The sequence below is a fragment of the Chelonoidis abingdonii genome, chromosome 1 (assembly GCF_003597395.2).
Source record: "Chelonoidis abingdonii isolate Lonesome George chromosome 1, CheloAbing_2.0, whole genome shotgun sequence".
In the NCBI taxonomy this organism is placed as follows: Eukaryota; Metazoa; Chordata; order Testudines; family Testudinidae; genus Chelonoidis; species Chelonoidis abingdonii.
In genome coordinates, this window is record NC_133769.1 from 275,112,162 (window position 1) to 275,134,495 (window position 22,334).

The window sequence follows — 22,334 nt, forward strand, 5'->3', positions numbered from 1 at the left end:
CTTGAAGGATCCCCTGCTATACACATATTGGAGTCAATATAGTCCAGGCCAATAATAATAATCTTCACTCCTCCTGTTAGTATTAATTACATACTCCACAAACTTTTGCATATTTAGCTCACAGAAGTTGAATGTTGCCCTTGTTTTTGGATAATTGTCTACACTACAATATGTTGCCAAACTTCATTCACTTCTGTGAATTTCATTTTGATTAAATAGGTCTGTTCTGCTCATAGCCCTGTTTACTTTAAGACATGTACATGTATTAATAATAGACTCAATGCAGAATTATAAGATTTCCTTAGTAATCTCTTCTCTAAAATCAGAAATTTTCATTCACAATTTGGTTTACTTCACTACTTCGTAAGAATACAGTATTTAAATAAGAGATTCCCATAATGCTGTGTTCAGTGTATTAGAGACATGCCAAGTTAACATAATTTTGACAAGTACGTTATTTTGGATGTCTGCCTGTGGTGGTATTTTTCTTCCTTGAAGACAAAGTAATTAATATATGTGGTTTTATAAATATTTCTGTAATGTACAAAAATGTTTTAGAACATTAATGTGTTGTCAGTTTCTTTCCTTCTCTTTGCAGGTGTATTTATCAGGCCTTGCACCAAAAGGTCTGTATTTTAGTGACTCATCAGTTGCAGTACCTCCATGCTGTAAACCAGATTTTGATTTTAAAAGAGGTAACTGATATCACTGGCTAGCTTTTAAAACTCAGCTGTTGCTGCTACTCATACTACCCTGAAAATAAAAATGTGAAGAGTTAGGAAAAGTGATTTTCTATAAAATATAATTATGTTTATAAACGTATTTTATAACGAAGCTGAGAAGAGTTTTCTTAGAATACCTCAGGGCTGCCCAGAGTGGGGGGCAAGTGGGGCAATTTGTCCCGGGCCCTGCAGGGGCCCCCACGACAATATAGTATTCTATAGTATTGCAACCTTTTTTTTTTTTTTTATGGAAGGGGCCCCTGAAATTGCTTTGCCCCAGGCCCCCTGAATCCTCTACGTGGCCCTGGAATATTTTGCCTGAAAAATTTGAACTGGCATATTATCATATTGTGTGTTCTGCTTGAGGAAAGTGATTTTTTTTTGAGTATTTAAAACTTTGTTCATTGTTAAGATTTATTTTAGTGCCTTAATAAATAGGTGGGGCAGTGGGAAGAGCAGGAGAAACTGTATTAATTAGACTCTGCACCTCAGTTCCCTTTTAATTAAAGGCTGAGAAAAGGCCATGTGGATCTGAGACCAGCTAGTCTTCCAGCAAAAGTAGAGAGCCTCAGACCTGAGGGTCCTAAATACTCAAGATTAAAAAAAAAATATGCAGGCTTGTCCCCCTATTTTGTAAGATTGGGAGAAACAGGACCCTTTAGGCCTTCATTATACTTCATAAAGTTGCGCAAAAAAAAAAAAAAAGGTCACAACACCCATCTTTTTCCTTGTCAGATCACCGTGAAGATACAGTAATCTCTGGCATAGGTGCAAACGATTGGATTGCATTGGGTTTTTTTAGGCTGGAACACATGGGTGAAATTCTGTGTGGCTCCTCTAAGAGTATGAGGAGTAAAGAGGGCTAAGGTAGCTTTAAGACCTCCCAGTTCTGGGGGGGCTCCACAACCCCTGGCATATCACATAAGCTACGAGACCTGTTTATGATACGGAAGCCTGCCTCTAAGCTGTAAGGCTACCTTCTGCAGGTCCTGCAATGAAGGAATCTCCCCCCAGTCCAGATCTGCATCCCTTTGTAGCACTCTGACCCATTTACCTGGCATGAAGGGGCTGGTTTGGGGGAGGTAATGATCTTGCCTGTTATGCCTTGCTACAGAAAAAGAATAGATAATTGGAAGGATTTAACCTTTCAGTGTTAAGAGGTGAAGGTTTCTAAGAAATCTCTTGAGCTTTTATTTACAGACAATACATGTGTCAAAAACCATGGGGCTCCAGTAATGAAGAGGTATGCAACAGATTGTTAAATTCACCCTGTACAGAATATGCACACACAATGTGAACAACATTTTAAAAAAATATTTTGCTGTAGGGTAAAATGGTGGGGAAAGGGACCTATTCAGAGTTCCTGAGTTCTGGAATCGATTTTGCTTCCCTTTTGAAAAAAAATGAAGAAGTTGAACAGTCATCAATTCCTGGAATCCCCACTATGAAGTCAGCAAGGAACCGTACCTTTTCACAGTCCTCTGTCTGGTCACAAGATTCCTTGGTGCAGTCACAGAAAGATGGAACAGTAGAACAGCCACCTGTGAGTACATAAAATATGAATTAACATATTACTTGTTAATTTTTTTCAAACTGTGATATTCTTATGATAAGGTAGGCTAACATTGAGGAGAGATGACCACTGAAGCAGGGAGACAAGCCACCAGTGAGGAGATTCTGAATCTGAAACAGCTTCCCTGGCACGCATGGAACTGAATCTGTGACCCTTGCATTCCCAGACCATTGCTCTAACTCCCTGAGCCAGAGAGGTGGGCTATAAATATGTGTATACATAAGGGCTATGTCAGGGTTTCTCAAACAGGGGTCGCTGCTTGTGTAGGGAAAGCCCCTGGTGGGCTGGGCCTGGCCGGTGTGTTTATCTGCCCCGTCCGCAGGTCCGGCCGATCGTGGCTCCCACTGGCCGCTGATCTCATCTCCGAGCCGATGGGAGCTGCTGGAAGCGGCGGCCAGTAAGTCCCTCGGCCCGCGCACCATTGGCCTGGAGCAGTGATCCTTGGCCAGTGGGAGCCGCGATTGGCCAGACCTGCGGATGGTGCAGGTAAACAAACTGGCCCAGCCCTCCAGGGGCTTTCCCTACACAGCAGCGACCCCTCTTTGAGAAACCCTGGGCTATGTGCTCTCCATCCCTGTACATATAAATACCATTATTTAGTCTTGTCTAAAAAAGAGAATATGTACATACATATAAAAATAAATAAAAAGGAGGGGCAAGGGTTCTTCTCTGTATTTTGTTTTCTGTATTTTAAGACTGTTTAGAATATTAATTTTAGGCCCACAAAACTTGATATTTTACTGTAATTTGTCAGTGATTAGTTATATTTGTTTAAACTCCCTCCCCATCAGCTGGTACGAAAGCCAGTGGGCTCAATATTTTCATCAAATCTACCCATATCATGCTATCTGAGTGCCAACCTCAGGGCAGACTGTCAAGAAGCAGGGCAGAGACCCCAAACTGGTTGTGAATTCTGTGATTAGATTTCACCAACCCAGTAACAAATATGCACTCCTAATTCACTATAGCAATTCACCGTGGAGTCTCAGACATCACCCGTGGGCGTTCCAAGCTGTCTGGCCACCCAGGCAAGCTGGACTTGGTGATAGTTGGTTGCAGTACAACAAAGATCACAACATATGCAAGTTGCTTCCAGTCCCAAGAGACCAGTTACTTATCGCAGGTCAATTTATACCTTAGATCTCACACCAAAGACAACGCTTGTAGCCAATCCTATAGTAAACTAACTAAGGATCTATTAACTAGGAAAAAGAAATGAGAGAATTATTACAAGGTAAAAGCAGGTTTCCAAAAGGTGACAGAACTGTAGTAATCTATCAGCTATGCATGTCTTTTACGGTTGATTCTGGAGGTATCTGCTTCTCTTTTGTAGCTCTGCCCTGTAAAAGTCCAAAAAGCAAAAGAGAGTTGAAAAGTTTTTTCTTGTCGACTATTTTTATTTCCTTCTCCCAGAATTCAAAAGCTGATGGGATGAGCCCTTTTGCAAATGGCCTCTTCATGACTATGAAAGGCAATTAACAAAGTCTTTGTATTGTGATGTCCCACAGTGGCTCATTTAGTTATGATAGCCCTTCTTGATGAGGAGGAGATGATCCCACCCGACAGGTTCACAGTTTCAGAGGAAACAGTTTTTACAGTTACAAAGCAAAAACTTTAATATTACCTTATAGCATTTAATAAAGTTATTTTAAGTTGCTGCATGCATTAATCTCACTTACAAGGATTTCATAAAGTCTAAACACTAAACATATTGTTATAAGTCCCGTAGCCATCTTAACCATACAAATACACAGGTGAAACAGACTGGTTTCCAGCAATGAATTGTCAGTGCTCAGCGGAGGCCTAAAGCTTTGGCAAGAGTTGGCACCCGGTTGCAGCATCACAGCCCAGGCCATGCAAAATGCCGGTAGTAATATACAAACCCAGAACAGATTATTGTTCTCTTCTAGGTGTGTGTATACTGAGTTCCTCTGCTCCCCTCCCATCCGCAATAGGGGTCTGTCATTCCCCCTGTTCCTACACAGTCATATCCCTGGACAGCTAAATGAAACATTGTGTATTTCGCTGTATTATATTCATGTCTGTGTGTCTCTCTCTTCCTCCTTTTCTTTGCTTTTTCAGTGTACGCTATAATTAACTTTTCTTTTTCCCCGTTCTTCAATCTAATTTTCTCCATTTGTCATCCTCTCCTTCTGTTTTCCCCACTAAAAGCTCCCTTGTGGGCATTTATTATTTGGAGAATTTATTACAATAAATTGGCTGGAATTTTGTGGCTCTTGCAATCTGAACTGTTTCAAGGGAGTTGCTCCTGTTGAGTTTGATCCATTAAAGAGACTAGAGTGCACAGTTTTTGGCTATAGTTTTTTTTTATTTTTGTTTTTAAGGACCTGATTCAGAAATGCACATGTTTAAACTGTTCCTATTCAGGGAAGTGTTTAAATACATGTTTAAGCACTCTTTCTGAATGTGGATTCTTTCCCACATTGTGATCTTAGTCTCTGGAACCTATATTACTGATGTTGATACACGAGAGAGAAAAAACTCAGGTTGGCTCTCAGTTGAGGTTTAGTTTGCAGCACTGGAAGTTAGAACAAACATCTGGTTACTTGTAAACTAAGTACTTTTAACATGGAGTCACTGAGAGAAAAAGATGGAACCCCCAGAATTCCGTTTTACAGAGTCAAATTCTTGAAGTAGTACTGCACTGTTAGATTGAATTTCCTGTCTTCTATTGCTTTTGTCACAATGCTAATGTTTTAAAAATATTTTAATAAGTATAATTTTATCTCCTAATTTACAATATTGCTGATTCACAACTGTGATCTATCAGTAACTTTTTCTGGAACCATGACCTTAATATGAGTTTTAGCATTAGTTTTTTTATCCATTTTATTTTTATAGACTGAACCTTTGGTGACTGCACTGCCAGAAGAGAGCCGGTCTGAGGGAAAAATAAACTTCAAGATTTACAGGAAATATTTTGCTGCTGGAGCAAACTACTTTGTAATTTTTATACTTTTACTTCTAAATATTTTGGCACAGGTAAGATATATCTGGTGGATGCCACAGATAATAAAGAATAGATTTGTTTTGTGTTTACATTAATATCGTATACTGAACAGCTGTTTTATTGTATAAGTGAAAAGCTTTTGATACATGATGCTCTTATGTATAATCATGTTAATACTTGGCAGTATATCTGATCAAATCTGATCATATCTGAATGTGGTTTCTGTAGTTTAAATTTGTACTCTGATGGCACATTAGGGTAGTAATCCTCAGTTCAAAATCCTACTGATCAATTTAAAGCACTTTTATGTTGTATAATTTATTTTATATTGCCACTCATACAAATTGTATCCCACTACCCTTCTCAGATACATAATGTAATTACTAAATTAAATAAAAATAATGGCAGCCATAGATTGCATTTTGAGGTATAGCTGTGGGAGAAAATGTGTTTTCAGTTCAGAACTGAAATATGCTGTATGGCTAATGAGACAGAGTGATAGAGGCTGTTCCTGACATAAGAGCTGCAGAGGAAAAGAACTCCTGCCAACAGACAGAAGATTATGGCAAGAGGTCAGAGGCTGTCATTTACCAAGTAGAAGGAGTAGGGAACAGGAAATAGAGGAAGACTATATGTCTGAGGCAAGCTGGAGCAAGTTTGTGAAGGAATTTTTACCAAGGAGAACAATTTTGAACTGTATCCTGAAGTGAATGGGGAACCAGTGAAGTTATTTTGAGGATGGTATGATGTGGACTTGTTACTGTGTTGTGGTGAGAAAGTTCAAAGGAATTTTGTGGAAATGATTGGTCTTGGCTTCAAAGATAAGTTTGAGGAAATAAGAGAATTTGCACAGGGTCCTCGAATTGAGACCATCTATGTTTGGGAAGATGGTGAATATGATCTGATCTCTCTGGGTAGACATACACTATTTTAATTGAATTGAACAGAGGTAGATTTTGAGATAAATTAAGCTCTGTTACAGAGCTTGTAAGATCATAGTCATCTCTGGTTGGGGAGTTCTTTTCAGTTTTTCCTTCCGTTTAACATTGTGTTCCTAATTATCTTCTATAAAATTAAAGTTCTGAACTGATAACATCGGGGGTTGGCTCTTATGCCTGTGAGCGTATGTACTAAGCAAGAAGCAGTTTGGGATGTCTACAATAGGGAGTTTAGGAAGGGAAAGACCCAGCCCTTTGCTATATGAATGAACATCTGTTAGAGAGAGTTGTTATGGCTGTTTTTTTGTTGAACGTCTTGCTTTGCCCTTGTTTCACCATCATGCAGTTCTCATAACCAGGTAACTTCTTACCTTCTGGAGACTGAGGGTTCTAGCTCTCCTAATATTCCCTGCAAATCATTGCTGGTCTTGGAAAAATCAGCTCATGCACTTTCATATGGATGCCTAGTATTTGGTTTTACTAAATGTGCAGTGAGGTGCACAACTAACAGAAGAATGAGGTTGAGCCCTAAATATATATGCACCACCAGCTCAGTATAGTATATGGAGAGGGGGTGGGGAGGGAAGGGGCAGGTTTGGGATGGGCAGCATATTTTTTTAATGACAGATTTTACCAGGGGACATAGAAGAATGGCCAAGGAAATTTAGTTCTCTAGTACTATATACTTTTTATAAATTAATGCAAATGTTTGGTTTTATTTATTCAAGGTTGCTTATGTGCTTCAGGATTGGTGGCTTTCATACTGGTAGGTTATTTGACTTCTTGCAGAAAAGGGCTGTATAATTAATAGAAAACAGTAATATATATAGGGGAGGGGGGAAGCCTGTTTCAAGAAAATTCAAAGTTTGTTCAACTTTCCTTCTAATCTCCTCTTACTTTATTTGTGGGAGAAAATAAAGTTCTTGCAGTAAAAGTGTGACTCATAATAGTCTGCATCCATGTATAATCCATGACAGCATGAACTCAATGATATTTAGAATTGGAGATCTTGATTGAAGTTCAATTGAAAAGTAGTAGAAGGTACATGTGAATAATATAATAAATGTACAGGGATATGGCAAACTTCAGGTATGTTTTTCCAGTTTCAGAATGATTAGATAATGCCTGGCTTAAGTGATCTTCCTGTTATATTGATCATTATTTATCTTTTGCATACATTTCTGTAGGTCAAACCAGCAAGAAAAGCTGAATGTCACAGCACATGGAAATAGTGGAATAAATGAGACTAGACATCTAGATCTTAGCTTCTATTTAGGAATTTATGCAGGTAAAAATATTTTAATCATTTGCTCCATTATAATAGAGGGTTTTGAAAGATTCACTTTAAGTAGCAGAGTGGGGAAAATAGGATTTCTAACAGTGATTCGGTATTGTCTGAGCAGATTAGCAGACTGAGCCTTGTTTCCTGACTAAATTAATTGGAATAATTAAAAAAGAAAAAAGTCTAGTAGAAGCAGCAGATTGAATGCAGACTCTGAATTTGCTCTGTACTGGATTTTGGAAGGTAAACCAGGAACTGAGTATTCAAAAAGGCAGTCACTGTAAACTTGTGACTATCGTCTATACTAATAGGTTGTTTCAGCTAAATCGTCAGTCATTATATGTGTGGGCAAGAGGGATTAGAAATTGATCCTCATTCTGCAACTCTGTGTTCCAGTTTTCATTTATGTACAGTGATGGCTTTTTAAAAGTCAAGGTGGGTATGTTCCTTCTGAAGTTCTGTAGCAAAATAAAGCATCTTTGATAGCTACACAGGACTGCAGAGGAGGGGGGACAGGAGGTGAGGGGCCGGGGCGAGCCTCCTGAGGCAGGAGCTCAGAGTCCAGGCAGGAATGTCCCATGGGCCACGGTAGTTTGCCCACCTCTGTAGTAGAGGCTCATGCACTAAGCTCCAGTGGTCCCAGGTCCAATCCCACGCGACGACCAGGGTCGGCATCACGCATTATGAGTAAGGGTAGCAGAATCTGGCATTTTATGATTGTACAATCAAATCATTTAACAAATAATAAAGTAATTATACAAATTTAAGGCAAGATTTGTGCATGCTAACAAAATAAAGATATATTTGATATTGAAATTTTAAGATATCTCAATGATAGAATTTTTTTTTTAATTGAAAACAATAGGTTAGTACAATGTTCATTTTACAGAAATCAATTTAAACCTCACCCCCCAAAAATCTTAAAAACCAAATGCAAAAGGATATATCTAATAGTCTAATGTGTTCTCTGCCTATTGTTACCATTTCTGAATATTTGGCAAAAGGCTGTTTTGTTTCAGATCCTGCGTGACATGGGGGGAAATAAATGCTACAGTATTTCCTTCTGAACCTTTGTGTAAACAGAGATTCAGAAAAGTAAAGGATGTGTTACTGATGTAGAACTGTAAGCCAGCAGAAGCTACTGCAAATAGCATGGTACAATTGATAGACTATATAAAGTGGTTGACATTTAAAAACTCACCATTTCCCACTGTTGCCATACAGTGAGATCTGAAATATAGCCAATTTTCCCTATCCTTAGAATAGGAAATAATTGGTCACTGTGTGGTTAGTACGTGTTGGAAAATGTTGACTTTTCAATAGTGATCAACATAAGCCACAATTATGTGTAATGCTGTATAAAGAATTACGTGACAGAATGGATGTGCAAAGGATCGTATACAGATTATCAGATAGTTCATGAAATTTCCTGTGGTGGTATAAAGTCATGCCTCTTTGTAAATGGTATAAAAATAAACTCTTTAAATTGACAGTTAATTTTAGGATAAATTAAACTTTAACAAGTTTATAATAATGCTTCTTACTGGAGAGAGCATTCATCCTGAGTCTTAAGCTTTAAGATTATGATTTGCTTCATGTAAACTGTCTGAACACAACTCTAAACAAAATGGATGTAGTTTTAACCAAAATGCTCTTGCACTGTATCATTAAATAGCTAGATCTGTGTATATACTGTGACCTTATTTATTTGTTTAATTTTAGGATTGACGATGGCTACCGTACTGTTTGGCATAGTGAGAAGTCTGTTGGTATTCACAGTTCTTGTGAATGCTGGTCAAACTTTGCACAACAAAATGTTTCAATCACTTTTGAAAGCTCCAGTGTTGTTCTTTGACAGAAACCCTATAGGTAAGATGAACATTTTAAAAAAATTACATACTATACATCATTAAGTATGATAAGAAAAATGAAACAAATGTATGGTAATCCAAATTAAGTCTTCTGATACTCACACATTTTTGCTTTTTAGAAAGTAAATCTTCATATTTACTACTACATCACATCAGTTAGAAAGCTAGAGTTTCATTTTTTTAAAGCATATTAGTAACTGATCTTATTCTGGATATCTACGTAATCCTGCATTTGCATATGCAGACAGAAACTGTTATACTTGTATTGCACACTTATCTACCAGTTGTATTACTAATTACTTAATTTGTGAACATGAGTTTAAGTTTTTCTGGGTGTAACAAGTATACGTGCATTTTTGTGAGGGAATCTGTAGTGTCTTTCATTGGAAAATTGACCCTAAATATTATATGTGACTGGCAAAGATGTGTACAGAGATTATTTTAAAAAATCTATTTAAACTGTGGTATAGCAGTGCAAAAATGTGTAGAAACAACAGTTTGGACAGTGACTTCAAAAACAACTCACTCACACACCCAGAATGGATAGAAGTCAAAACTATGCAATGTAAAAGATAAAATCTGGGTCAGTATCCTTAAATGAAAGAGGGAAAGATGTTTGAATGCAAAGTGCACCTGATAAATTTGTAATGTGATTATAAGATTTGAAGAGGGGGAGAAGTGAAAGGAAGCGAAAGTGAAGCAGAGTGAGGAGGAATGGGGAAAGAAAATACCAAGAGGAGAATCACTGGTCTTTGAGAAATGAAAGGATGATGTGATGTGTTCTTATAGTGGTTTTTCTGTTATAAAACACATCTTCCAGGATTGTGAGAACAACTCTAGGTTGCTGTTAATTGATAGAATTATTATTTTTCCTTTGCATAAATGTTCATATGAAGTAAAAAGCAGTGGATGTTAGATTATAAGTGCAGTAGATAGCCATAGTACCATTTTTGAACATACCGCTGTGCATGTCTAAATGCATGTTATGTCTGTGGGCCAACATTATGGGTATGTGGCAGTCTAGGCTGGAAGATTCGAAGAGAAACTGTATGCTCAGCTAGGGGGCTGGTGAGTGGAGAGCTGGTGCTCGGTGGAGCAGGATATATCTGTTTGTGTGATGCCTGTTGGAGCTGGTCATGAGGAATGGCAGGACCAACCAAGGGGGATATCACCAGATATACAGCATTTCCCCCTTTTGAAGTGTTTAACAAGGTACAGTAACCCCATCTGAGCAGAAATGTATCATCGTGTAGTAAGCTCAATGAACATAATTTATTATAGCAATCTCTAGGTCATATCTATGGGATAGAATTAAATAGCTGCCTACAGTCTGCATTACTTATCAGTCTGCTTTATAACATACTTTGAAACCTATAGATAAAAAGTGAGATGTAAAAGATCATTATTTGTTTTTTAACAACAGCTATGCACAGAACAAATCCACCATTATTACCCAGATCTCTCTATGGCTTTTACATGGTTGTTTCCATTATCAGTAGTTATTCTATGACGAGGGTCGGCAACCTTTCAGAAGTGGTGTGCCAAGTCTTCATTTATTCACTCTAATTTAAGGTTCTGTGTGCCGGTAATACTTTTTAATGTTTTTTAGAAGGTCTCTCTCTACAAGTCTCTATATAATATAACTAAACTAGTGTTGTATTGTAAAATAAACAAGGTTTTCAAAATGTTTAAGAAGCTTCATTTTAATTAAATTAAAATGTTGATCTTACGCTGCCAGCCCGCTCCTGGCCTGGGGTGCTGTTCACCTAAGCCAGCAGCGGGCTGAGTGGGGCCTGCGGCCGGGACCCAAGCTGGAAAGGGTCCGGCAGCCAGAACCCCATACTGGTAGCGGGCTGTGTGGGGCTGGCAGCCGGGACCCCAGATCGACAGTGGGCTTCTGCTCAGGGGTTCCATCCGCTGGCTCCTGCCAGCCGGGATCCCAGCTGCCGGATCTGCTCACCCGGCTGCCGGTCTGGGGTCCTGGCCCTGCCCACATACAGTGGGTACCTCCCTTCTCCCTTGTTCTGGCCCATTCTCTTCCTCTCTCCGCACTGAGCTGAGGGTGGGAGTGCACTGAGCACAGGGCTGGGGTGAAGGGTCTGGTCAGGAGCTAGAATGAAGGAGGGGGCTCAGGGTTGGGGTAGGAGATTTGGATGTGGGGGCACTTACCTGGGTAGCTCCCATTTGGTGTGAGAGGTGCAGGTGGGAATGTGGGGGTGAGGGGGTGCAGAAGCTCCCGTTTGGTGCTCAGGGTGGGGCTGGGGATGTGGGGGGTGCAAGAGTCAGGGCAGAGGACTGGCGGCATGTGAGTGGGGTGCAAGTGTCCGGGCAGAGGGGGCTGACTATGTGTGGGGGTGCCAGTGTCAGGGCTGGAGTTGTGGGGGCGGGATGAAGGAGTCAACAGAGGGCTGGGTGCGTATGAGGAAGGTACAGGGCTCAGGGCAGGGGTCTGGGCTGTGTGTGGGGGTCATGGCTCAGGGCAGAGGGTGACTGCCCCCCTCAGAACTTCCAACTCCCCCGCTCCTTGTCCCCTGACTACTCCCTCCTGGGACCCCTGCCCCTAACTGCCCCCCAGGACCCTATCACCTATCTAAGCCTCCTTGCTCCCTGAGTGCCCCGACCCTTATCCACACCCCCACACCCAGAAAGACCCCCCCCCTGAACTCCAATGCCTGTCCAACTGCTCCCCGCCCCCTGACAGGACCCCCAGAACTGTAGACCCATACAACCCCTCCCCTCGCTCCCTGCCTGCCGCAAGCTCTCTCCACACCCCTGCCTCCTGACAACCCCCCCGCCAGAACTCCTGACTCATCCAGTCCCCCCAGCTCTTTGTCCCCTGACCACCCCCTCCAGAGACCCCTTCACCCTAACTGCCCCCTCCGGAACCTTCCTTGCTCCCTATCTCCTGACTGCCCTGACCCCTATCCATCCCCCACCACCTAATAACAGACCCCGGGACTCCTATGCCCCATCCAAACCCCTGCTCCCTGACTGCCCTCTCCAGAGACCGCACCCCTAACCACCACCCCCCGGGATCCCACCCCCGCATCCAGCCTCCCTACTCCCTGTCTCCTGACTGCCCCCACCACTTATCCCAACTGCCTCCCCCCACCCCGGCCCTGGACCCCTTACCATGAGGCTCCCCGCTCATCTGGAGGCTTGCCACCACGCGCGCAGCCCCGCCCTGCCCCTCAGAATGCTGCGCGTGTGGTGGCAGGGCTCTGGATGAGCGGGGACCGTCTTTCCCTCCCTGCGGAACCAAACACTGCCCCGCGTGGCGGCAGGGCTCCAGGGAAAGGCAGGGGAGGGGCCAGCGGCTTGCTGCGCTCGGCCGGATGCTCCAGCCCAGGAGCGCGGACCCTGCGGCTTACCACGCCGGCAGGATTTTTATTGGCACACTGAAGTCCCGGCAGGCCCCAGTGTGCCATTAAAAATCGGCTCGCGTGCTGTCTTTGGCATGTGTCCCATAGGTTGCCAACCCCTGTTCTATGATTTAGGAATAATTTCTGTGTACATCATTCCTTCTCCTACATCATTTGCTAACGGTAGCATATCAAGATATTCTTGTGTAGTTATTTTTGCACATCTCTTTTCTCTTATTAAGAAGGCATATGAAACTCTGGTTGTTCTTATTCAAAGTTGCTGCAGTCATCAGTTCTGCAATTTAGTGCTGAGCACCGAATCTGCACCATCTTTCAGTCATCTGGAAAACCTTGCATCTTATTTTAGATCTTCACCTTAGGGATTCCATTTTGCTATCAATTCCTATGTAGGTAGCTTCTGAACTGGAGCAAAGTTTGCCTGGGTCAAAGATGTCTCCAATTATTAAAAGAAGTGCCTTCTTATTTATTTATTTATTTATTTATTGACTAAAAGAACTACAACTTTATTTTAAAAGTACTGTTGCTCTTGTAATATTATATGATAGACCCAGGCCAGTTGGGTACAGCAGAATAGCAGAAGGCAGATATACTGGCCACTAGCAGTTTTCTGTTCCCTGACTGACCAGAGCAGGGGCTGCTCTAGACTAATGAGAACATCTCACTCTAATTAACCTGCAAGGAGTCAGGTGAGGCCATTCAGTTAATGTGACCACCTGACTCTAATTAAGGCCCTGCTGATACTATAAAAAGGGCTCACTCCAGTCAGACAGGGAGGAGCCAGGGAGCCAGGAGAGGAAGTGTGGCTGGAGGGCTGGATACTGAAGACACCCTCAGACCATCGTTAAAGGAGCCCTAAGGTAAGGGTGAAGAAGGGAGAAGCAAGAGAGCTGTGAGGAAGTGGCCCAGGGAAATGTAGCAACTCTGGTAGTGAAAGATTGGCTGCCAACAACTCTACCATTAGGGTCCCTGGGCTGAAACCCGGAGTAGAGGAAGGGCCCGGGTTCCCCCCAACCCACCACTACAGGAACATCTCCTGGGAGGGGAAGTCAGGCCCCTATCAGGACAGGAGGCTGAACAGAGACTGTGGGAGTTCTCTCACCAACCTCCTTGCTGGCCTATGATGAAAAGGGCTCAGTAGACTGTAACCCTGGCCCTAGAGGGAGAAGGACTACGTGGAGGGTCACAGTGAGCCACTGAGGCTAGCATAAACCGCCTAGAAGCGCAGGACCAACGGGAGCAAGGTCAGAGCTCTGCCACAATTATATTTACACTGTTATATGCACTAGTAAGGATGAGGTTGTGGTAATGCAGAAGTTAAGGAATTCATTGTTAACGTCCCTACAGCAATCTTAGCAATCTCTTTACTTCTCTATTGTACAGTAGGATCATTCTTTATATGACCACTGAAAATATAAGCCGTAATACTAAATACAAGAGCCAAGATTTTGAAAATGGTAGACTAAATTAGGCTCCTAAATCCAGTTAGGCAACTAATAAGTGGTTTGATTTTGCAAAAGTGTTGAGCACCTAATAGTTCCTGTTAGGGCTAGAAAGCAGGGCTAGGAAAGTGCCATTGGAAAAGGGAAATAGATGATGAATCATGACACGTCCATCATCTCCAAGTGGTATATCTCAAATCAGGTAAGATAATTAATGGGAACAACATTTTAAAAATAATATTTTACTGATTAACTTACGACTGAGATATGGAGGCTGATTCTCCTTTACATGAAAACCCATTTATGCTGCTCTGACAGTTCCAGAAGTGTGTAAAGGTGTCTTGGTATAAATTAGGAATGATTGAGGTAATCTGGAATAATTTTGGAAATTTAGATGTCATGATGTATTAGGAAATAAAAGAAACAATAGAAAAGTGTTTTGTGTTTTTAAAAAATATTATTTTAATAATGAAAGGTTTTTACATAGGCAGAGTCTATCATTATGTAATATGACACACATGTAAAAATCATTTTTTAAGTGTGTTACTTGTTGGTAACATTATTGGAAAGCACCTACATCCTATATTCCAAAGTGATTTAGGGTATATCTACACTACAAATAGACATTGTGGTTCTAAGGTGATGTTTAATTGTGGTATAGACATTTGGGCTCAGGCTGGAGCTGGGGGGGTCCCAGCATGCAGGTTGGTTTTTAATTGCAGTGTAGACATAACGTGAGGAGCCTAAGTCTCATTGCAAATAGGACTGATGTGCCTAAATGACTTAAACATTTCTGAAAATTTTATTCTTCGTGCAGAAGTGGTGATTGGAAATTAGGGCACTGAAATTCAGTTTTAGCTATGGATCTCGACAGACCCCTAATTATGGAGTCGTCATAATAATGTTTGATTTATATGTGATATCCCATTGTTGGGTTTCAGACTTTATTATGTATTGCTTGTCTATATTGGTTAATAAAACTTACTTGCATTCTTTTAAAGGAATATACAAGTTGTCCTTTGCACTTCAAACTTTCCTCTGCTCCTCCCTCCAGATACCAGTATGGGAGCCTGAACATGCATTCCAGGTTAGCTCTTAGGAGGAAACTGTGAACATTTTCCACTTCATAGTGAATGCTTCATATGTTCCACTTCATCTGTTCTCCAGCATGAATAAAGCCTCTCTCTCTTTTGCAAGTCTAGCACAAGAGGGCAGCATGATCTGTTTTATCCTGGTCTAGTATTACAACAGTTTATTAGAAAAATAGCAAAAATTCATCTGGTCTATTTTTAGAAGCAATCTTTAAGCATTGGACTTCCAATTTTTTCAATCTATAAATTTGGCAATAATATGGTTCTGTGGTATTATCTTGATTACAGACAAGTATAATATTTTTCCATTATTATTCTCACTGTAAGTTTTCTGCCTGCCTTCTAAGAGATTAGAGTTCACAAACTGTGTAGTCTTGTCACCAAAGGAGGGAAGTAACTTTATGGATTTTACCTATTTGCATCCTGTAAGGAGGACTCTAGCAACACTTCCGTTAATTTCTTTTTCCAGTTGTCTGTAAGAAACATTTGTCATCAAATTTGACAGAACTCTGGTTTAGACAGGAGTGATTATTTAATTGAGAGCTCCTACTTTGAAATATAATTTCATAGCTTTTAAATAATGGTGTTTATTTTTTCTGTTTCTTAGATCGTGTGGGCAGCGCTCTCTCTCTCCCCTTAGAGAAGAGATGCTAGTACTTGCAACGATGTTTAGTTTTTGTGGATGGTCTACACAATTTGTCAGTTTAAATTTGGTAAACTGAAACCCGCTGCTGCCATGTTAAGTACCATAGGAATAATTCATATGCATGAATTTGTCCAGATAAAATAGGAACCTCTTTTCCCCCCCAAGCTCTGTCTAGAACCAGAAGCACTACTGAGATGTAAACACAATTTTCTAAATCTTTATAAACAAAACAAACAGACGCTTAGTGCTTCTAGCACTCTTGGTTTCAGGCTGGAACTAGAACAAGAGGAGCTGCAATACTGTGGACTACTCAGCAGCAGAAAGTGCTGAAAGTCTTGTGAGAAATGTCCTGTTTTTGGTGAATTTTTCAGCCCATTTGTGCCAGAGGGCTGGATAAGTGGTGACTAAATGTTCAGTCTTTTGGGTGCTTCCATGCCAAACTTTTTGAGATTCAGGCATAGTTATCAGAGAAAGAAATAGTCCCTTACCTTGACAGCCAAAAATGATATACTAAACTGAAAGCTACTAGCCATGAGGCAAAAGTAAATCGCAACTATAAATGTGGGAGATAAAATTATAAAAGAAAAGTGGTTTTATAATGCAGTTTATTTTTTTCTGTGGCATAGATTATTTAATTCTGGTGTTCATAAATCAACTGATGAAACACCTATAATTTGACAGAGAAAGTTTCTTTGTAGGATGAAAAGCATGTTCATCAATACACAAGTGCCTGTCTGTTTTATTTGAAAGTTGAAAGTAGCTTCAAATGGGAAATACTGTTAAAGTATTTAAACACATGATATTTTCAATAAACATGGTATTTCAGCACTCTGAAAATTACAGCACTGATAATGGGGTTAAATTATAGCTCTATCAGTTGGATGGCAAAGCTGCATAAGTTAGTGTACTTTAATCTATGCTTGTTCACACAAGTGATTCTGTTGAATAAGTAGCATGCTTAAACAAGAAATACTAGTCTTAAATTCTGTGATTTATGGTACATGATGTTTTGACATATGGGGCAGGCGGTTTACAAGGCTTCACGTTAAAATATTTCGCTAGTGTTATCGTTTGTTGCTGATAAAATATTCAGTAGCAATGCTAGAAAATTGGTTATATGCCTATATGAGTGGAATTACTCAATTGGTTTCCTTTTATAACAAGACATATTATATACTGGGTTTTTATAATAGTTTTTTGACATTTCCTTGTGATCAAGATGAACTTCTAGGAACTGGGAGTAAGGATAATAGCTATTTGACAGCTCTCTTAAGTAGAATATTTTTCATATTTGCTCAAGTTCCACAGGCTTTGTTTTTTCCCCTCTGTGTGCCAACTTTAAGAACATATTCACATGTACACAGGTTTGTTAGTTTGTTCAAAGGAAGGAGTTAGTCACTGTAAGACAACCTTTATTGTAAAATAAAAACACGCACTCCTTTTCCTTGTTAGTAACAACAAATGTGAGTCATTATAAAAATGACTACACAATAGATTCCATCAATCATAAAGATCCTGAACAACCACATAACACTCTAAATATTATTTTTGGGTGTTTGAATGGAACTGTTTGTAGTTTAAAGTAGGTGTGGTAATTAAAACCTGTTTGTTTGCCACATGTTGTTTTTAAAAAGGTTTAATGTTTTTTCACATAACAATGGTTATATGTACTTAGTCTTATCAGGGTCTGATATTAAATGATATTACATGGGAGTTGTTCACTTACTGATAATAGTCTCATAGCTTTTGTTACGAATTTAAATAGCCTTACACTCACGTATATTTGATTACTATTGTGATTCTGCCAATCACCTTGATAAAGTTGCTTACTGTAGGAGTAGTCTAAGGTTAGTAAATATTTACACCAGAATTTTCATTACATTTATTATCTATTATCATAACTTATTTCATCTTTATTATTATTTTTCTTTGTAATAATCATTTGCTGAAGCTCAGTCAGAAGCTGATAATGAGACAAGCCTTTGCAGTTTGTCAAGTTGCCATTCACTCTATTTACCCTTAATGTGTGAAATAAAATTAAAATATTATAAAAGCTGTTTACGAGAATACTGCACATTATTTGAAATAGAAATAGAGCGACACTTTGTGCTTGCAGCCACTTCCAGTGTCCTGCTTTACTGGCAGTGTCCTGCTTTACTGGCACAAGATTTCAAGTCCCTTCACAGAGATTTTTCCATCTTCCTCACAGTAAGATCCCGTGCAAAAGAATGGCCTGCTGTGAATCTCATTTCTGACCATATGCTGACCTGCCCAAATACTGCAGTTCTATGCTGAAGCAGTCAGAAAGGCAGCCGTTCCATCTCAACCAGATGTAAAGGGATAGGGAGAGGAGCTGACAAAGGAAAAGAACCTAATTAAAAGTGTTGAATTTAGAAGACTGAATTAAAGTCATTCATGAATATGGCATGCAGAAAAGTAGAAGAGGAGTAATGCCATGGTTATAAACAGATTCAGGACATTTTAACAACTCACCACAGGTGAGAAGGAAACATTGATGGTTCAGGGCACTTTCAAAAGGAAAGAATAAGTGATAATATTAGTGAAACAATGTGTGAGTGATTTAAAACTGTAACACTGAAGACTAGCCCAGTTAGTGTGACCCCACCATAAAATATGGCATTGGAAATAGACAAATTGGTAGACAAGTATGGTTTGAAAGCTAGTAATAAGTGATCTGAGGAATGCAGAAAGTATTAGTCTAGTTGCTTAAAAATTGTGGGAGGCTTCTAGAATTGTTGTGAATTGGAAACAAAAGAAAGAGCATGCAAAAGTCATTCTGTCTTGCTGTTTGTGGACAGAACCCTTGGTCATGGCTATATGAGTCTTTGAATTATGAAACCAAAAAGCTTCCAGGAAACTGCACCTTGTGTTTAAGGTCGTATGTTGGCATAATCAAAGTACTGAAAACCTTCTGTCAGTGTTTGTCATTTCTAATTGACAAAATGGATACAATTTAAAGCACAACATTGCCAGCAGAGACGTCAGCCTGCTGGGTGCTGTGAACTGAGCTGCTTCAAGTTGGAATGAACTGAAGAGCTTTACAATTAAAAAAAAATATTTTTCATTAACAGTGCTTTTCTGTTTTGTACTGCATGGAAATCTCTCTCCCAGATGATCCTGGGTAATCTGCACTGCAGCATCTGAATGAGTTAATTAGTCTAGTCTCATACTAGACTGTAAGCATCTAGCAGATTATGCAACAGTTGAAGATTGTTTCTCTGCATGTGAGGTTCCTGAAGATGACTGGGATGAAAATACACTTCTCAGATTTACAATCCAAAATAAAAATATCAGTAGAAGATATGAATGAAAATTGGGATGATGCTATATCTAAGAGTCTACCTACTCCAGAAATCCAGATTAAAACCTGAACTATAGAAATCAGTAGCTAAGGGAGTGGTGAGATTTCTGCACTTAATAGTGTTTAAGTGATCACTACTCTGATGTTGTTTAATTAGAAAATGGAAAGGTAATGGCTAGAATTAATTGCCAAACCATTAGAAACAATCCAGAATAAATAGGGTGTTGGTTTTTTCCCTTTTTTGTCCCCCCAGAAAAAGATATATGTTGATGCTTTGTCAGCTGTTTTAAATCACAGCGCATTATGCATTAATATGGGTAGAAATGCAGGAAATCTAAAGAGAATCAAGACTTGGGTATTTGTGACATTATCTTCCACTGTATGAACATATTCTAAATAATAACATGATTTAGTATTCAGGTATGTAGGTGAAACAACAGCTTGATGGGCTTGGAGTGTTGACAGATACCAGTATTTAAATAGCTTTTGCATTAGTAAATTATTGCCCTTGTATGGTGTCAAGGCTGATTCCCCACTCTGGCACTTTGAGTGCAGAAGGTGGGATCCGCAAGGATTCTAAAAATTAATACCGGCCACTTCAGACTTGTATTAAATTCCCAAGGTTACAGCTTCACTCTGACCTTGAATGGGTAGATGCAGCCACCACCCAAGTGCAAAAACTCCACTTTTGAGAACCCAAGAAAGCGCACCTGGGACTGTGGGGTACCCTCAAGCCTTTCACACCCCATTCCAGGAAAAAGCTGAGAGAGAAAAACAAAGGAAATCAGTTGTTGCCACCAACTAATTAGACAACATATGCACAAACCTCTTAGGGCACAAAAATTCAATCCTGTTTTTTAAAAAGGTAAATTTTATTAAAAACGAAAAAGAAGAAAATACATTTGCAATTTAGGCTTTTTGCTAGATTTTAGAAGAACCACTTATAAGGATTAAGCATCAAAATAACTTCCTTGAGGTCCAGCTTAAAGGTTACAAGCAAAACAAAAGCATTTGGGGGTTGGCACAGAGGATTCCACAAGCCAATGAGAAATAAAAGAAATAACCCTAATCGCATCTTCCTAGACATTTCCTGATTTACTTACGTATCTGGGGTTTCAGATAAGTAGTCTCTAGGTATGATCTTATGGTTTTTCATACTTGGCTTAAAGCTTTCTATGGCATAATTTTGCCCTGTTCCTGCTCTGCATCTCTTCTCTCCTGAGAACAACAATAGACAGACAAAAGGGGAGTCTTGTTTCAATTTTAAAAAGTGCTAGCCTTCCCATTGGCTCTTTTGGCTAGGTGCCCACACACTTCCTTTTACCTATGCATAGCAGTGAGACTTTGTAACCCTTTACAGGTAAAGCAAGTAGAGAACAGCTGCCAAGAGGGATTTTGTAGCTAACTGGCTGGCTGGGTGTCCATAAAAGGAAGCTATCTCCCCTTCGTTTATCACATGTGGCTTTGTTTAATTTATTATATTTTAAGAGGAAAAAACATAAAAAGTAGACGTATATTGTACGTCCTACTACAGAGGCTCTGGGAATTGACTCCATAGCTAGGGTAGTATTCCAAAATGGGGGGAAAAATTATCTCTAAATGTTAAGTGTCCATTTGGGGTGAAATTTTACACTAGTGTAATTTTTATCCCCTTTTGAATTTTCTGTGTATTTTTATTTGGTTTATCATATTTTTAATAGGAAGTATTTGAATTTGGTCGTCTGCTGAATTATTTTCCTAGGCAGTCCTGTTTTATATTGCTGACCAATATCTTTTTAAAAAGATTATCTAGCTATGCAAAACTTGGCAGGGGGTGTCCCTTGAAAACAAATGATGGAATCGGAATTTTTAAGATACAAAATGTTGAGCTGAGGATCATATTTAACCATTATAACAAAACGTATGCACTGTGCACACTTGGTGGGACAGGGGGCTTGATGCTCCCAGGGGTAATGGGTTTATCTTCGGGGGAGTGTGTCAGGGTGTGCATACAACCCTGTTTTGTTGGTTGATGGGTCTGGGTGTGCACAATATTTTCTCAGTGATGAACTATATGTTTCTGTGATATTTTATTCTATAACTAAGAAGGACTCATGAACACCTGATGATTAAGGCTACGATTTATTCATGAGTATTTTTAGTAAAAGTCATGGATAGGTCACGGGCCATGGATTTTTGTTTATTTCCCATGACCTGTTCATGACTTTTACTAAAAATACCTTGGTTAAATCTTGGGGGGGGAGGAGCATGCTGAAGGAGCATGGGGGGGAGGGGGGGATGCTGCTAGGGGAGTACTCAGGGACAGCACCACCAGCTGCCATGAGCCGCAGACTTCTGCCAGGGCCAGCAGACTACGGCTGCTCCGGCTGGCCACCAGGGGACTGCTGCCCGGGGCCAGTGGACCATGGCTGCTTTGGCTGGCTGGCTTGGCACTGCTGTCCAGGCCAGCAGACCGGGGCAGCTCCGACCAGTCATGGACAATGAGCCAGGGGATGCCAAGGACAACTGATGAATACAGTGCATGAATTAGCCCAAACTGGAGGATTTATTGATGGCCTGGAAGAGTAGTTACCTCTAAGGGAGCCATTTGGTGGGTGACCGGTCCCTACGAAAGGTATGACACATATATGGACTCCACTAACTCGGGCAAGTCCTTGTGCTGGTGGGGATCTTATGTGCTTCAAATCCATGAAATTGCTTGAGGCACTTGAGTCCAGCAGCACCTCTACGTTGGTGTCAGGTATGGCAGGGTGCCAGAGTTGGAGATGTATTGGATGCTGATTGGCCATCACCAAGATACCGTGAGACAAATGTTGGTCTTCAAGGAGAGGAGAAAGTCTCTATTGGGGCTGGAACTTGGCGTTTCCCACTTGACCTCATCTCAGACCTTGGTAGTACTGCTTGATGGAAGTGTCCTGGTTCCCATACAGTGTAGCATAGGCTCAATGCCTGGCATTGATTCTTCTCCATGTTGGAGAGATGGAGCTGGTCCAGCTGAGTTTGTTAGGTTACTTGGAGACTGTCTTTGCTTCAAGCCCTGAAACCTGACAAACACTAACCCATAAAAGTAAGGAAATGAAAAGTTAAGCCACCGAG

At 40.3% G+C, this 22,334-nt stretch overlaps 1 protein-coding gene across 1 annotated transcript in view; it reads left to right on the forward strand.

Annotated features, from left to right (window-relative positions):
* ABCC4 (ATP binding cassette subfamily C member 4 (PEL blood group)) overlaps positions 1-22,334 on the forward strand; it is a 235,733-nt gene that overhangs the window by 91,854 nt on the left and 121,545 nt on the right. The window contains exons 14-19 of the mRNA XM_032785946.2: positions 599-695; positions 2,050-2,265; positions 5,158-5,298; positions 6,933-6,970; positions 7,392-7,492; positions 9,209-9,355. Coding sequence (XP_032641837.1) covers positions 599-695; positions 2,050-2,265; positions 5,158-5,298; positions 6,933-6,970; positions 7,392-7,492; positions 9,209-9,355 — 740 coding nt within the window. The remainder of the gene's footprint in view (positions 1-598; positions 696-2,049; positions 2,266-5,157; positions 5,299-6,932; positions 6,971-7,391; positions 7,493-9,208; positions 9,356-22,334) is intronic.